The following is a 16,911-nucleotide window of genomic DNA, read 5'->3' on the forward strand; positions in this document are numbered from 1 at the left end:
CCTAGCCTGTTTGGCTCAGTGGATAGAGTGTCGGCCTGTGGACTGCAGGTCCTGGGTTCCATTCCGGTCAAGGGCACATGCGCAGGTTGCAGGCTTAATCCCCAGTAGTGGGCGTGCAAGAGGCAGCCAATTGGTGGTTCTCTCTCATCATTGATGTTTCTATCTCTCTCTCCCTCTCCCTTCCTCTCTGAAATAAATAAAAAAATATATAAAAAATGTGGCTCACTGGATAAGAGTATTGGCCTGAGGACTGAAGGAACCCTGGTTTGATTCTGGTCAAGGGCATATACCTCGGTTGCAGGCAACCAATCAATGACACATTGATGTTTCTCTCTCTGTCTCTCCCCCACCCTTCCACTCTCTTTAAAAAAAAAGAGTCAATGGAAAAATATTCCCAGATGAGGATTAACAACAACAATAACAACAAAAAAGAAGTATGTGGCTGGATTGCTTAAATATATAGTTCTTAAGAAGTTGTATGGTCTGGCCAGCGTAGTTCAGTAGTTGAGCATCAACCTTTGAATCAGGAGGTCACAGTTCAATTCCCAGTCAGGGCACATGCCTGGGTTGTGGGCTCAATCCCCAGTGTGGGACGTGCAGGAGGCAGCTGATCAATAATTCTCGCTCATCATTGATGTTTCTTTCTCTCCCTCTTCCTTCCTCTCTGAAATCAATTAAAAAAACAAGTGTGTATCTGTCAAACAGTATATATATATATATATGAAATTATATGACTTGGATCTTTCAGAGAAAAGTTGTACTACAGGTCATGGGATCAGCAGTCCCTGAGGTTTAGGAATAAAAGACTTCATTTATTTACTCTTGAGTTGGGGGGATTTGAAGTCATTCCTGTTTGGTGGTAAATGAAATTACTATTGAAAAGTTGCCTGATTCTCTTTTATATTTTGCCTAGTATGTCTTATTTCTGAGAAACTGTACTATGCCGAAGATGACATTTCTGTGGGATTACTATGGCTTTGCTGTATTTGCTTCTTCACCGCAAAGATTTAAAAGCCAGGATCAACAAAGGCCATAGTCATAGGATGCTTCTTTCCCTTCCTTGTGGTCCCATAGCATCAAAACATTTTTTTGGTGCTTTTACTCTATTTCTCTATTTATTGCCTTGTGCTATGCTTTATTACGTGTCTGTCTCTGCCAATAGTGAGCTCCCAGAGCATCAGGTATGAAGTTTGCTTTTTGTAACCCTGTAATGCCTAAACTAGTGCTTTATAATATGTAGGCATTCCTTATGTGTTTATGGTATTTAAGTGATGTTGAGAGAATCATTAGATGATATGTCTAGTCCAATCCCTTTGCTTTGCTTGTAAGGAAACTGAGGAGTAAAGACTTACTTACTACTCTATCATCTAGTTCAGTGATGGCGAACCTTTTGAGCTCGGCGTGTCAGCATTTTGAAAAACCCTAACTTAACTCTGGTGCCGTGTCACATATCAAAATTTTTTGATATTTGCAACCATAGTAAAACAAATTATATTTTTGATATTTATTTTTATATTTAAATGTCATTTAACAAAGAAAAATCAACCAAAAAAATGAGTTCGTGTGTCATAGGTTCGCCATCACTGCGATTCTAGTTGGTGTTCTAGGTTCGGTTCTGTTGGTTCGTTGTTCCATTCTGCCTTCATGCTCCTCACCTGGCGCTGATTCTCTCTACAACAGGAAAGGGTTGTGAAAGAGGAAAAAATGCACTGAGAGGATGTAAATAGATAACACTCACATTACTGATGTGCTGCAATTTACTGCTCTACCAGTCAAATATTTTACTTTCAAATTTAGTAGTACAGGCTTAATTTCTGAGATACACCCTCCCCTAAAAACCTTCTGTAAGAGTTCTACATTTCTCCCAGTCTACCACCCTAGACATACCCTTTGCTGTGTTTCATGGATAGAAGTGCTGGAGGAGAAGGTTTCTGTTATCAGTTTCTAGTCACATTTTCGACAGCTTGGGTGGTAAATTCCAGTTGCTTGTGATGATGACAGAGAGTAATGAGTTGAAGCCCTTGGTTGAATTCCCCCCTGCTCCAAATTGAAGGAGAGTGATGAAAAGAATTTAATTTCTTAGGAAATTTGGTACTTTGGATTGGAATTGTTTTTCCCTCTTCCCCTATTCCCGTTTGCTTATTAGAAAGTATTGATTCTGAAATAGAGAAAGTGAGTTTATTAGATTTGGGGTAGACATTGATTAGCTGGAACCCAATTATAAATCCTCAGAGGGGGATGTTTGTAAACATGTGCTTTTCACATCCAGGAACTCGTGGTTCCCACTATTCCTGCTAATCAACTGGTTGAAGCTGAGTACATGAAAGATCTATACCCACTAAGTTTAGAATTGCATTGCTTTTGATTTATTTTAATAGGATCCTCTTGATTTCCAATTTGTTTTATCCCCTATAAGGACATCTTCCTCTTGACAACCTATTTAAGAGACACAGGAATGTTTTGAAAACAGAGGCTGTATTTCATGTTTTAAGGCAAAGTCATGATCAATATAGCATAAATTGCCCACAAGAATCTTTTCTTTGTTATTTTCCCCTTCAGTTTTCTCTGCACCATAATGGAATTTGAGGGCTTAGTGAGGCCTCAGTAAAGATAGGTCTTACTAACATTTTAGGTCAGATCTAGTACTTTTCAGCCACCTCTCCCCCACTTTCCCCATTTCAGACTCAGTCAGTGATGAGCATACCATGAGACATGGGGCTATAGAAAAAGTATAGATGTATTCCCTTTGCTAAAGATACCTAATATCTAGTTGGAGAAATTTTCTGTGCTTTATGCTTTTTGTGTTCAAAGGTGAATCTCCTTTTTGGCTGTATTAGAGAAAAACAATGTCTGAGATAAAATCTTTTATGGTATTTGATGCATCTGTTTCTTTTTTTTTTTTTTAATATATTTTATTTTGATTTGAAAGATACTGGATATTTCTCAAAAGTCATTGAACAAAATTAATTTTGTTCTGCTGCTTTGGGTTAGTCTGGAAGTAAAAATCAGGCTCCTCACTAGCCCCCCCCTCCCCCCATACTTGCCATTGGTTGAGATTAAGTTTCACAACTAGAGCCTAGTGTTTAAGAGAGAGACAGGAATTTGGGCCCTTCCAGGTAGGAAGAATCTGGGAAGTGAGGGAATATGTGTAAATTCACAGTGAAGACCTGTTCGATTTTAAGTTCTCACTTAAAAAATTGAGAATTCGCCCTAACCGGTTTGGCTCAGTGGATAGAGCGTCGGCCTGCAGACTCAAGGGGCGCAGGTTCGATTCTGGTCAAGGGCATATACCTTGGTTGCGGGCACATCCCCAGTAGCGGGTGTGCAGGAGGCAGCTGATCGATGTTTCTAACTCTCTATCTCTATCCCTTTCTCTCTGTAAAAAATCAATAAAATATATTTAAAAAACATTGAGAATTCCTAACCCTAGCTGGGTGGTTCAGTTGGAGTGTCGTTCGTAACCAGAAGGTTGCGGGTTCGATTCCGTGTCAGAGCATATACCTAGGTTACAGGATTGATCCCTGGTCAGGGCACATAAGGGAGGCAGCCAATTGATGTTTCTCTCTCACGTCGATGTGTCCCTTTCTCCCTTTCTCTCTCCTTCTCCCTCCTCCTCCCTCCTCTCCTCCTTCCTCTCTCTAAAATCAATAAACATATCCTCGGGTGAGAATTAAAAAATAAAATAAAAAAAATGAGAATTCCTTGAAGCAAGATGGGGAAATTTGGGCATGAGACATGGAATTGCTTTTATATAGAATTGAAAAATACATTGAGGTTTGATTTGCAATAGTGTATATGTGCACATACATACATGTATAATTACATTTAAAAGGAGTATATTGTTATATTCAGTTATTTTGAAATTAATTTTTGGCCTTTAACTGATATTTTCTACCTCGGGTCTCTTCCAGAGGAATTTCTAAAGACAGTCAAGTGCGTTGTGATTTATGAGGCAGTGAAGGCCAAGTGCTTTGCAGTGACGAGAACCTACTTACTCTGGGGAAAATCAATGGAGCACATCCGTCTGCAGCACACTTCCTGTCTTAATGGTCCTAAGCTCGATCAATACTTGAAATTTAACTTCACCATCAGTCTGGGGCAGTGTGTACTTTGCAGCCTTCCTTCCATCAACCTCAAATATATGGCCAGATCTATTACAGATGGAGCTAGTTACACTTTCCTGCTTGGTTTTGGTCTGCTTTAAGCCTTGTCTACTGACATGTCTTAAGGATGTAAAATGTGTTGTGCTGCAGGCCCAGTAATGATTTAAATCTTGAAATTACCTGCTCAGGAGAGGGGGTGTTGGACAGATGTGCAAGACCTATAGCATGGTTGTTTATCATTTCTTCTTCCTAAAAAAATTTCCCACTAAGAGGTGTTTCAATTGAGTCTCCAGAATCTTGGAGAGCAATTCTAGCACTGACTCTGGTTTTCTTTTCACAGATTCTCTAACCATGGCACAGGTAGAGAAAAGGGGGGGTTTGCTCCGGAAATCTTCAGCCTCCAAAAAACCACTGAAGGAAAAAGTGGTGCTGATGTATGATGAGATCTTCATGGTAAGGCCTGAAGCCCTGATATTCTGCATGGCTTGATTCCTTAGTTTCTTGTTCTAAAATGAATGACAACCTCCCCTCTGCCTGCTACCTTCCAGTTCTTCAGAGGGTGAAAGAGAGAGCAAGGGTGAAAGTGAGCTCTCTCATAGTAGAAATTATGATCATGTATTAATTAATATAGAATGTTGTCATAAGCTGGGTAAAACAAGTGAAAGGAGGAAGGCAGGCTGGGGAAGCTTCTTTTCTGAATATCTTTAAGATTTGTCCTTCTTATGAGCTGACTTAAGGACCTTTCTATCCTAAATGTCTCTTGAAGTTCCTTTTGACCCTGGAGTTCTATGTTTCAGATGTTTAAAAAAAGATGCTCTATTATATTCCATCTAATGTTGTTAGATGACAGAACAGTCGTTTAGTTAGACTATCTTATTCTCTATATGCATTAACTGAAGAATATTAGCAGTTGGATTTCTTTGGGTCTTCATAGCTGCTGAGTGATCATGGTCCATGCTTGTGTTGTAAAATATACCCTGTCAGAGAAGGTTAGAATAATTAGATGCTTTGTAGGGGTACTTGCCTTCTGAAGTCCTAGTCATAAGTAGTAGTGCATATAAAATAGAATAATACCTATAAAAAGAGTTATTGTACATTGAGTTTCTCCTATGCTCCTGGCATTACGCTAAATGTATCACTAAATACATTAGCTTTAAATCGGATAAGAATGGTACAAGAGGGCTATGTTTTTTACATGTGCCATGTAAAAGATTATGCTATAGATGAGAAAATTGGGGATCATAGCTAGAAGGTGATTTGAACTCTAGTGTCTGACTCCAGAGCCCTTACTTGTTCAACTTTGTCACATGGCCCAGGATTAATAATCCAATCAAGTAAAACATTTAACTTTTGGCAAAGCCTTGGAGACAGAGTTTGACATCCAGAAAATTAACACAAAATTGCCCAGGTCAGTTCAGGTGGTTATACAATGAAAATGAGCAGGTACTAGTATCTTGTTAGGGCTTTTTCTATATTAAGTAAGCTTGGTATACATTTGACTCCTGCTTGCGTGAGTTTTGAGGATGAGAAGCGCCAGCTCCATTAGTTCCCTGAGTATCATATATAGACAACAAAATGACATTACAAAAGTGTGAGGGTCAAAGTGGGATCTCTCCTTGGGAGCAGGACTTGAGAGAAAGAGACTAAATGAGAACCTGATGAGAAGGCCAGAAATCATCCTTAATTGAAAATCCAGAAGAGATTCCTAGTGTAATATTTTCTTATTAGAGCAGCAGTTCTTAAACAATGAAGACATTAGTTCTTTTTAAAATTTATTTATTTTTGTGTGTGACTAGACTTTAATTAAGAAGAGGAATCTGTGATAGGGCAACAAAATCAAGATCTAAACATTTTTCCTCCCATTAGGTAATGTTAGAACCTTGATTTTCCAGAATCCATCTCCTGTATGGTCCATGTTAGAATTCATTAGTATTAAGACATTAGTTCTTGGTAGTAATTTTAAAAGGTCAACTTAAGGAAAGCTGATAGCAGGCCTACTGCTTTTTGTCATTAACTTTCCTGTAAAGTGGCAGTAAGGGTTATCTTTTTTCTTATTTTACTCATTAACTGGAAGCCTCTGACTGTCTAGAACAGTGATCGCCAACTGGTGGTCCGTGGACCACTGGTGGTCCGTGAGGTCTGAAAGGTTGGCGACCGCTGGTTTAAGGAAACCTTTGGAGCAGTGGTCACCAATCGGTGGTCCCGCAAGGTCCGAAAGGTTGGTGGCCGCTGATCTAGAATTTCTGTTTGAAAATTATTGCTGAGAAATTTGGATCTTAGCACTATAATTTTTGCTAACCTTTTGGACCAATTTAACTAAGGAAAGAGCATGTTAAAAACTCTGTACAAAGGACTAAATACATATGTGAGGGCAAGTAGAAGCAATCAACACAGGATGTTGTAAAAACCATGACAGCATTACTGAAATGATTTGGGTTCAGGCTCCTGCTCTTTTATAAGTCACTTAACTTTGTTGACCCTCTTTCCTAAAAGGAGGTAATGGTTATATCTATCATACTTGGTTCACTGGTCATTATATTTCATACTAGAAGCCTGATGCACAAATTCATGCACAGGTGGGGTCCTTCGGGTGGCCTGCGGGGTGGCCTGGTGCCGCCCCCTTACCCGCTTCACCATCCCACCTATGGGGTGATTGATTGGGGACCCCCGTCCCCTCCCCCACAGCTCTCAGTGCCTGGGAGCCGGGTGGAGGCTACACCCCCTGCTGCCATCTGCAGGGTGATTGGTGGGGCGATTGGGGCCCTGCTCCCACCCACCTTGGCCTGGCGCTGCCCGCTCACCTGCTGCACCATCCTACCACAGTCCTGCTCTCGTAGGGGCCCATTGGGGCTGGCAGTGCCTCCACTGCCGCCTGCTGCCAGTGCCACATCATCGATGCCCGCCATGTTCCGCCTGCCCCTTGGTGGTCAGCGCATGTCATAGGGAGCGGTTGAACTCCCAGTAGAGGGGACAATTTACATGTTAGGCTTCTATTATATAGGACTTAGAGGCCTGATGCACGAAATTTGTGCAAGGGGCTTGGCCCTCATAGCCACAGCGTCTTGCCTTGGTCCTCGCAGCCCCAGCTGCGTCCAGAAGGTCATCAGGAAGGACATCCAGGAGGATGTCCGGAAGGTTGTTTGGCTGTCTGGTCTAATTAGCATATTACGCTTTTATTATTATAAATATGTGAATGGGCTTTGAAAACTGAGCTTGATACAAATGCAGTGGGGACATATAATTTGACTAACTTATTTAGATGATTAAGTGCACTTCCTTTAAAAAAATTTTTTTTTTAATTGATTTCAGAGAGGAAGGGAGAGGGAGAGAGAGAGAGGAACAACAGTGATGAGAGGGAATCATTGATCAGCTGCCTCCTGCACACCCCCTGCTGGAGATTGAGCCCGCAACCCGGGAATGTGCCCTGACTGGGAATTGAACTGTGGCCATCTGGTTCATAGGTTGATGCTCAACCACTGAGCCAAACCGGCTAGGGCTAGGTGCACTTCTTGTTAGAAGAGAAAGATTTGAGGGAGATTCTTTGAGCCATTATTTAACTTTTGGTTCAGAGTATAAATATATATGCAAAGTGCTTTTCATTTGGGGGGGAACCCCCAAACTGTTGTTCCCCATTACAATAATTTATACTGACCAAGTAAAAAATTAATTTTGAAAGGGTAATTTTCAAAGTTAATTTTGTAAGGTAATGTTGACTATGGGTAGTGACTCTTTCAAATGTATTCTTAGTGATTTGATGTTTAGCTGCAGATACTGAACCTGCTTATCTTGATTTCAGACAGAGGACCCCAGTAAGTGCAGTCCTCGATTTTGGGAGGAGCTCTTCCTCATGAAGGTAAGACTTGGTGGTATCTGTGGATTATCCTGGTAACTGAGATTGCCTTCCCATGTGTTCTAGGTGCTGTACTAAAAGTGAACTCAGGTTCTTATCGTTTCCTCGGTAGGTGAATTTAGATTACCTAGAAGGCAAACTGGAATCTCTTGATGGTGAGGAGTTAATGAAGATCAAGGACAACATTAATTGCTTATTTCAACACTGCATCCAGGCTCTAGGAGAGGAACATCCAATTCGAGTTGTCAATGCATTGCAGGTACAAGGCTGGGAGACTGGGAGGTCTTGTTTGATAGGAAAAAGGAATTGTAACACATCTGTTGAGACCTGAGGAACTTAGAATTGCTCTTATGTGTGAGCTTTTCTTTTTTCTTTTCTTTTTTTTTTAATATATTTTTTATTGATTAAGATATTACATATGTGGAGATTTTCTTTTTTCTTTACTTCTTTAAGTAATGAAACATCTATGTCATGTTTGTTTAGTCATCTTCCTGGTTAAACAAATTGATGCATATAGTATTAATCTTGTCCATTTGTATAATTTGATCTAGTGTCAAGGCAGATCGTTTGACAGAATTCTTATTATTACTTGAGGAAAGGAAGAAATAGAGAGGAAACTGAGGCAAGTTTACTTAGTCTACAGCAAAAATCAGAGGATTTTTTTTGTTACAATCCTCACCTGAGGATATTTTTTCCATTGATTTTTTTTTTTTTTTTTTTTTTTTAGAGAGTGGAATGGAGAGAGGGAGGGAGGAGAGAGAGATAGAAACATTGATGTGAGAGAGACACATCTATTGGTTGCCTCCCACATGTGGGACTGGGGAAGGAACCTGCAACCCAGGTATGTGCCCTTGACCGGGAATTGAACCCAAGAGAGACCCTTCAGTGCACGGTTGATGTTTTAACCCAGGGGTCCTCAAACTACGTCCTGCGGCCCGCCAAAAACATTTATACGGCCCGCCTGGTGTTTTTGTCGCCGCTGTGTGCGTAGGAATTTGTTCATAGTTTTTTTTTAAACTATAGTCCGGCCCTCCAACGGTCTGAGGGACAGTGAACTGGCCCTCTGTTTAAAAAGTTTGAGGACCCCTGCGAGTCTAACTACTTAGAAACACGGCCGGAGCAGAGGAGATTCTTAATACAGTATTTTCTCACTAGGTCAGGAGTTCATAATCTGAGGTTTCAGAGGGTCCTTGACTCCCTGAAGTTATATGTAGTATTTTATAGGCATATGTATAATCTTTCTGGAGAGAGGGCTTTCTTTCATCAGATTCTCAAAAGGGTCTGTAACTCTGAACTCATTAAGAATCATTGTTCTTAATGCTAAGTGGCATGATCAAGAGGAAGATTCATTGAATAATTGTTTCTTAGATGACTGTTATGTGCTAACCATTGGACTCGTGGGGATACATTTTAGACTTCCAGAAGGCAAAGACTTTGGTAGTTACATTCAAAACGTTGTTCCTAATGTGTAGAACAGTGCCTGGCAAATAGCACTCTATAAGTAAATTTTTACTGAATGAATGATGGGCAGTTTCTAAAGTTTATTATCTAGTACCTCCAAGGGTAACCAATCTAGGGCTGAGTATTAGGTTAGTGATTGATAGATTTAGAGCAGTGATAGACAGACAGCATAAAGGATTTTATTGGAAGTTTGGGTTGATTTGGTTTTAAGTTTCTGACTTACTAGTTAGATCACTTTGTGAGCCCCAGTTTTCTCATCTGTAGAATGTAGAAATTACTTCTTGAGCTGATGCTCCAGAAAGAAGGACTATGTTTATCCTGTAGCTTTGTTAACCTTTAGCACAATAAATTCCACAGTTGTAAGGGCTCATTGAAAGTTGAAAAGTGCACTTTCCGTAATTGCATGGGGGCATGAAATGTAAACTGTTTTTTAGTTTGGTGGGAATAAATTGACATTAAACCACTTGGTGACCAATTAAAATATAGTACATTATTGTAATAGCTGATACTTAATGAACTTTAACAACATTCAAGATACTATTATTGGAGCTTTAACAAAGTTGTAGGGACTATTCTAAGTGCCTTATGGTATTTTTTTTTTTTTTTCCTTATGGTATTAATTCACATAGTTCTCACAACATTCCTATGAGGTGGATGCTATTGTTATTTCCATTTTATAGATGAGAAAAGAGGCATTGAAAAGTTAACTAATTTAGACTCACACAGCTAATAAGTAGTGGAATGTAAATAATTTAAGATTTGAAGCAATATTATCATATAGGGACTTAAATAACTTGTCGTTATTAAAAATAATTATTAAAAATGATAAACTATAATGTAAATACTAAAATTAATTTTAATAAAGGAAACTTTCATCAATCCCATGATACAAACTCAAAAACTTTTTTTATATTTGAGTATCACCTTCCAGTCTTTGTCTCCACTGCAATTTTAAAAAAGAGGATGGCTGTAAAGCAACAGAAAAAGAGGATAAAAATAGTTTTAGTTGCTGTTCCTCTTTTGATTTCTGGATTTTGCACATATGAAGACTCAGACTGAGTTTTGGGACTCAAGAATTAGAGCACTTGAATGTCAGTGCCAGGAGGAGGTTCTGAGGTTGCAATGTGAGGCTACAGTTCCAGTGCCCTTCGTTTTGAGACTTCCTCTCCAGAATTCTTTCTCTCGTCTCTGCAGACCTTGTGTGCACTCATTCGAGGAGTACATCAAAAGAATAAGTCTACCTCTGGGTTTGACATTATCAACATGCTGATGGGCTTTGACAAGGCGGAGCTGTGCATGAAGGTGAGGCATAAGCTGCAGCTGTGCCTGTATATGGCTGCTTCTGACAGCTGTTCATGGGTCCATCTGCAGACAGTTAGATGTACTAGAACAGCGGTTGCCAACCGGTGGTCTGCAGACCACTGGTGGTCCGTGAGGTCTGAAAGGTTGGCGACCGCTGTACTAGAAGATTTGGACTCAATAGATGTAGATGACTGAATTTGGCCTTGAATTTGGATGTTTTTATTTTACAGATTTGGTTTATCTGAATAAAGGAAAATTTGAAAATCAAATTTGAATTGAGGCATTCTTTCTCTGCAGGATAAAGACTGAGCAGCTTTTTTATGATTTATATCATCTGATCATACAGTTTTAAAAACATGTATGAACTTAAATAAAATGTCAGCAAATATACAAGGGTAACTTTAGTTCTAAACTTTAAGCTTCCTTTTATATTTTATTTTATTAAATATATTTTTATTAATTTCAGAGAGGAAGGGAGAGGGAGAGAGAGAGATAGAAACATCAATGATGAGAGAGAATCATTGATTGACTGCCTCTTGCATGCCCCACACTGGGGATCGAGCCCACAATCTGGGCATGTGTCCTGACCCGGAATTGAACCATGACCTCTTAGTTCATGGAGACATTCCTTCAGGCTTACCATCTTTAAATCTGTCATTCTTACTGACACCCGAGGTATTGTATCTTACACTCAATTTTTTCTGCTTAATACCCTTTATTAGTTTCCTATCACTAACAGGAGAGAGACCAAAATCTTAGTTAGCCTTATAAAACTTTCAAGACCTGCTCCCTATTTATTTCTCTAGTCTCATCTTTCATCACTGTGCCTCACTCATTATACTTCCATAATAACAAACTACTTGTATTCGAAATTCATATTCAGAGCTGTTTCATTCCTCATTGTCTTTGATCATGCTAATGCCTGTCGAATTCCTTTCCTCCTCAAGTAATTCCTACTGATTTTTCAAAATACAACCCACCCTTGAGGAGTCCTGTTATATCAAATTATACTACACAGCCACTCTAATCAGAACAGCTTGATATTTGTTATTTTTAATTTAATTTATTTTATTGTTAGCTTATTTGTTTTTTTAGTTTATATACTTATTATTTAATTTACCCATCTATAATAATAAAAGGGTAATATGCTAATTAGACCGGACGTCCGGCTGGAGGGAAGCAGCCTGGGTCCCAGGTGCCTGCTAGCGACTGGAGCGAAGGCTGGGTCCTGGGTGCCAGAGGGAAGCCAGTGCTGGAAGCGGGAGGAAGGAAGGCCTGCTCTTGCATGAATTTTTGTGCATCAGGCCTCTAGTTATTAAATAATCCTATATAATAAAAGGATAATATGCAAATTGACCCTAACAGCAGAACAACTGGGAATGACTGGTCACTATGACACACACTGACCACCAGGGGGCAGACGCTCAGTGTAGGAGATGCCCCCTGGTTGTCAGTACACTCCCACAGAGGGAGCTCTGTTCAGCCACAAGCCAGGCTGATGGCTGCCAGCACAGCAGTGGTGGCTGGAGCCTCTCCCGCCTCCTCAGCAGTACTAAGGATGTCCAACTTCAGCTTAGGCGTGCTCCCTGCTGTCAAGTGGACATCCCCCGAGGGCTCCCGGGCTGCCAGAGGGATGTCTGACTGCCAGCTTAGGCCCAATCCCCCCTGGGGGAGCGGGCCTAAGCCAGCAGGTGGACATCCCCTGAGGGGTCCCAGACTGCGAGAGGGCACAGGCCAGGCTGAGGCCCCACCCCCTCCAGTGCACAAATTTTTGTGCACCGGGCCTCTAGTTTTTAAATATTTTAAAAATGTACTTCATTCTAAAATAAAAGTTTTTATGAGGATGATAGGCTATAAACATTTATTTGGTAGAATAGTGAATTCTATTATTCTATGCTGTTGTTACTAAAGCATTTTCCTAAAAATAGGTAGACTTAGAAGTCTTCCTTTTCTTTGTCTAATTTTGCAAGACCTGGACCTTAGGGGGTGATATGCTTGCTTCCTTGTCTGTTATCACATTACTCTGTGTAACATAACCCAGAATTGGACAAAAACACAGTGTAGATATTACTTGATATAGTTTAACACTTAACTGTTCTCTTTCTCAGAACTTGATGGAGAGTTTGGATTCATTGCTTTGTGCAGAAGGTTCTGAAAGTCTGAAGAGTTTATGCCTGAAACTTCTCCTTTGCTTAGTGACTGTAAGTCACTCATCTATATTTCTTTGTCAAGGGTATTAGTTAACAGCAGGGGCAAACTTATTTGAATATTTGAGCCCAAAGCTAGAGAGGAAAAGAGAAAAGTAAATTATGTACTGAGGCATTACATCACTCTGTTGTGTCTGAATGTATAGGAAGAAGTTGTATGGTCTTTCGTTTCCTGAAAGTTGCTCTTTGGAGCAACTGCTGTCATTTTAACCGGCAGGATATGTGATATTTGTTACTTTAAAGGTACCACTCCTGGAGAACTACTCTCTTCTGGATGATCAGCTTTGCCTTCCAATCAGGTCTCATTTGGAAACAGTTTTTGTAACTCTGAATATTTTTATTTATTCTGACTTAGATTTTCTAGCATGAAGCTGGCCTGTACCTTCTGGGAGGAGGGCAAGGTATTGTTTATTTACTTCAGGTGGTTCCTTTTCCTTGCCACTACTCAAAGACTTCTGGATCATAAACTTCTTCCTGTGCATTTGAGGATTGAAATCCAAGAAACTGTAAAGCAAATGCTTGTGTGAGGGTATGAGAGAAACAATGAGAGGTTAAAAAATTTAGGGAGTTTTAATTTCCTAATTTCCCATCCGTCTAGTGTCTGTTTTAGTCTAGTGTCTGTTCTATAGTGGCTTTGGGGGAGCTTTAAAAAAGGTCCAGTAAGTATCTAGTAGAATGTTTTAACATTTCTGTTTCTCTTAGCTGCTAGCAGAGGAGTTATATATGCAATATCAGAGTATCTCAGGGTAGTCTTTAAAAAGCCTTTTATTGCACTCAGGTGACAGATAACATCAGCCAGAACACTATCCTGGAGTATGTAATGATCAACAGCATATTTGAAGCAATTTTACAGGTTGGTCAATTCCCTTGTCACCTCTTTCTCTTTTGGGTAAACTCTACCTCCTCAAATCTTCTCTGTCTGCATTCCTAGGAACTAGGAATTAGCGCTATCACACATTTCTGGTTCTTATTACAGATACTCTCTCACCCCCCAAGTCGTAGGGAGCATGGGTATGATGCTGTAGTCCTCTTGGCTTTGTTGGTGAACTACAGAAAATATGAGGTAAGTGGCTTCTTTAATCAATAGTTGTTATCTTTCTATAATCTTCCTACATGTGGCTACTCCTAGAAGACTTTGCTTAATGTGGAAGACATGCTCTTGGTAAATGATATATGGATTTATTTTGATAAGCCAAATTCTAAAAACCCTATATTAAATGCATGGGGCAGATGATGTAGCTTTTAAAAGGAATTCTGTAGTGCAACTTCTAATGAAGTGAGTAAATATCTCTTATATAGTGGTTTCCAGACCGAGCTTATCATTAGGATCACCTAGGAACTTTTAAAAAAGAAGAAATGTCCAGGTTTTACTCGCAACACACAGAGTCAGAATCTCTTGGGGGTGGGACCTGGGAATCTTTTTTTTTAAGCTTCCCTATTGAATATGATGATTAGCCAGGATTGGAAACACTGACCTTATGCATCTGTTTTGAAAGATTGGACTTTCATATGTTGGATTTACTTAATGTAATCCACTTATAAAAGTATCACTGTTGGTCCGGGAATTCTTTCTGATTTTTTTTTAATCCTCACCTGAGGAGTGAGGATATTTTTTCCATTGATTTTTAGAGAGAGTAGAAGAGAGGGGAGAGGGGATGAGAGAGAGAAAGAAAAAAAACATTGACTTGAGAGAGACATAGCTATTGATTGCCTCCTGCTCCGAACCCCCGCTCTAGGCTGGGGATTGAACCAGAAACTGAGGTACGCACCCTTGACCAGGAATGAACCTGTGACTCTTGGGTCCGTGGACCAACACTCTAACCACTGAGCAAAATCAGCCAGGGCTGTTTCTCATTTTAATGGAAATTTAGACAGAGCCTTATTCATGTCAATTCTGGAGTTCTTTTTGCCCCTGAATTAAATGGGGACAGATGTATAGGCTTTTTTATTTTTTTAGATTTATAGGTTTTTGAGATGAAGAGCAGAACTCAGAGTTTTACTTGGATTGGTTGGTGTGTCTACTTGATTCCCCTCAAAAGGTAGAAAATGCTGCTTAGGGAAGACCAGGGGCCTTACTGGGGATAATTTCGGACTAATAAGGAGCATTTAGCCTTCAATCCTGGATACTAGGAGTACTTTATTAAACCCAGAAGTCGGGAAGTGCATTGAGGCAATCTGACTTTCTTCACTTATTAAGTAGCAATGCTATGAGAAGTGGGCCAGCTGGAGGGAGGATTATCATTTCTGAACTTCTGGATCTTCGCTTAGTGATATTTGATAAGATTCCTAGTCAGGTCAACAATGATGAGTAACAAAATCTGGAGGGATATGGAAGAAGGGAAGGCCATGAGAAAGGAACACTTAAAGAGGAGCTGGAATATTTGGACCAGCGTTAATGTCTTATAAATCCCAGGAGCTGATCGCTTTCATTGTCTTGGAGGAATTGACGGATGGTGTTTAAAGTGATTAATAAATATGTAATTTATCATCAAAACCTGTTTTACTGGTGATCTGGAGGGGTTGGCATGGCAGCCATTTTGATCTCTGTCATGTATAATAGCCTCTGGGGCCTTATTACAACAGCAAGAAAAATAGCTGAGGAAAAATGCTGAAGATAGTTAAAGAGAGTTGAGTTATATGTGATAGGAAAGCACCATCATCAGTAATGAGTATTTTTGGAACATTCTGCTGGATGCAGGCTACTCTGAGGCAGTGGCTTGGTTTTTCTGAATGTGAACTGAAAGCTGGCTCAGCCCAGTAGGGCTTTCTGAAATGTCAGCCTGAAAGATTGGGCATGGCCAAGGAACTGGAGAAAATCATATTTCTGGAGCGAGGCATGCATCTCTAGTCTGTCAGAAGCCCCAGAAGAATTAATATACTAGGCAACGTCAAGTTGGTGGGCATAATTTATCTGGGCTTTGCAGCTTTTGATATAAGTCACACACCAGAAACCATTAAGGAAGCCTGGTGACCAGGGAGGAGGCAAGTTTTGAAGAAACATGAGGAATTCCAGATGAATGTAGCAAAACCAAAAGTTGGTGAAATTTCATAAAAGCTAGTATGAGAGGGTATGTGCTGTGGAGAACCAATTCGATGACCAATGCAGTAATTTGTGACCTTTCTAGAAAGGTGCAGAGGGCACCAGAGAGGCTGGGTGCCCAGCTAAACACAGAGAAAGCAAATAAGGTGTTGGACTTAAGGAATGGAAGTAATAGAAAAGATAGAAAAGATGTCATGTAGTAAATGTAAAAGATAGTTCTTCCTCACCTTAAGTAATGCATTCCATTTTAGTCATTTTATTTAAAGAGGTAGAGGAGGAAATAACAACAAAAAAGGCCTAAAGTGCAATGAAAAATGGTAAGAATGGAATGGTTTAGATCAAATAAAGGCAGGTCTCTATGAGAGTAACTTCATGATGCCTCACTGAGTTTGTAATTCTGTTTTGTGGCTGAAAAGTAGATTGCCTCCAGTTTTAAAACATGACCAGCACAACCGGTACATAGTGCTAAGGAGAATCAGTGTCTGGAGAATAGAATTTTTCACAGCATTAATATCCTGGCCTTCTAGGTTGGCCACATCTGAGATGAAGTGACTCATTCTCCAACTGTTGCCCATTGAACATGACATTTTCCAGAAATTACAAAATTGTTTATTATGTCCAATTGGAAGTGTTTCTCTCTCTCTCTCTCTCTCTCTCTCTCTCTCTCTCTCTCTAATCATGATGGCATTGCTAGGTCAGCCTATTGGTGATTTTTTTTTTTAAAGCATCCACTTGCATTGGATCTTATTTGAAATCCATAGCACCAGCAGAATTTGACTGTTGGTTACAGGAAGACGTGTTGAGAGCTTTCCTCTGTTACATCAAGTAACAAATGAAATCGGTTTTACCTTCTTGAGTTGTGTTGCAGAAAACCTTATAAACATTTGGCTGTTAAGAAAGCAAAGCTGTCTCTTTCTCCATTCCCAACTGACATTCGAAAGATGCCCT

At 39.9% G+C, this 16,911-nt stretch overlaps 1 protein-coding gene across 1 annotated transcript in view; it reads left to right on the plus strand.

The window, feature by feature from the left end:
- The first annotated feature begins 3,945 nt into the window (after positions 1–3,945).
- Positions 3,946–16,911, plus strand: part of LOC102772642 (chromosome unknown open reading frame, human C10orf76) — a 141,487-nt gene continuing 128,521 nt past the window's right edge. Inside the window, 8 exon segments of the mRNA XM_015559312.1 lie at positions 3,946–4,049; positions 4,444–4,556; positions 7,900–7,956; positions 8,066–8,212; positions 10,609–10,716; positions 12,825–12,917; positions 13,702–13,776; positions 13,900–13,986. Coding sequence (XP_015414798.1) covers positions 4,010–4,049; positions 4,444–4,556; positions 7,900–7,956; positions 8,066–8,212; positions 10,609–10,716; positions 12,825–12,917; positions 13,702–13,776; positions 13,900–13,986 — 720 coding nt within the window. The 5' untranslated portion in view covers positions 3,946–4,009.

The sequence above is a fragment of the Myotis davidii genome, unplaced genomic scaffold (genome assembly GCF_000327345.1).
Source record: "Myotis davidii unplaced genomic scaffold, ASM32734v1 scaffold332, whole genome shotgun sequence".
Classification (NCBI taxonomy): Eukaryota; Metazoa; Chordata; class Mammalia; order Chiroptera; family Vespertilionidae; genus Myotis; species Myotis davidii.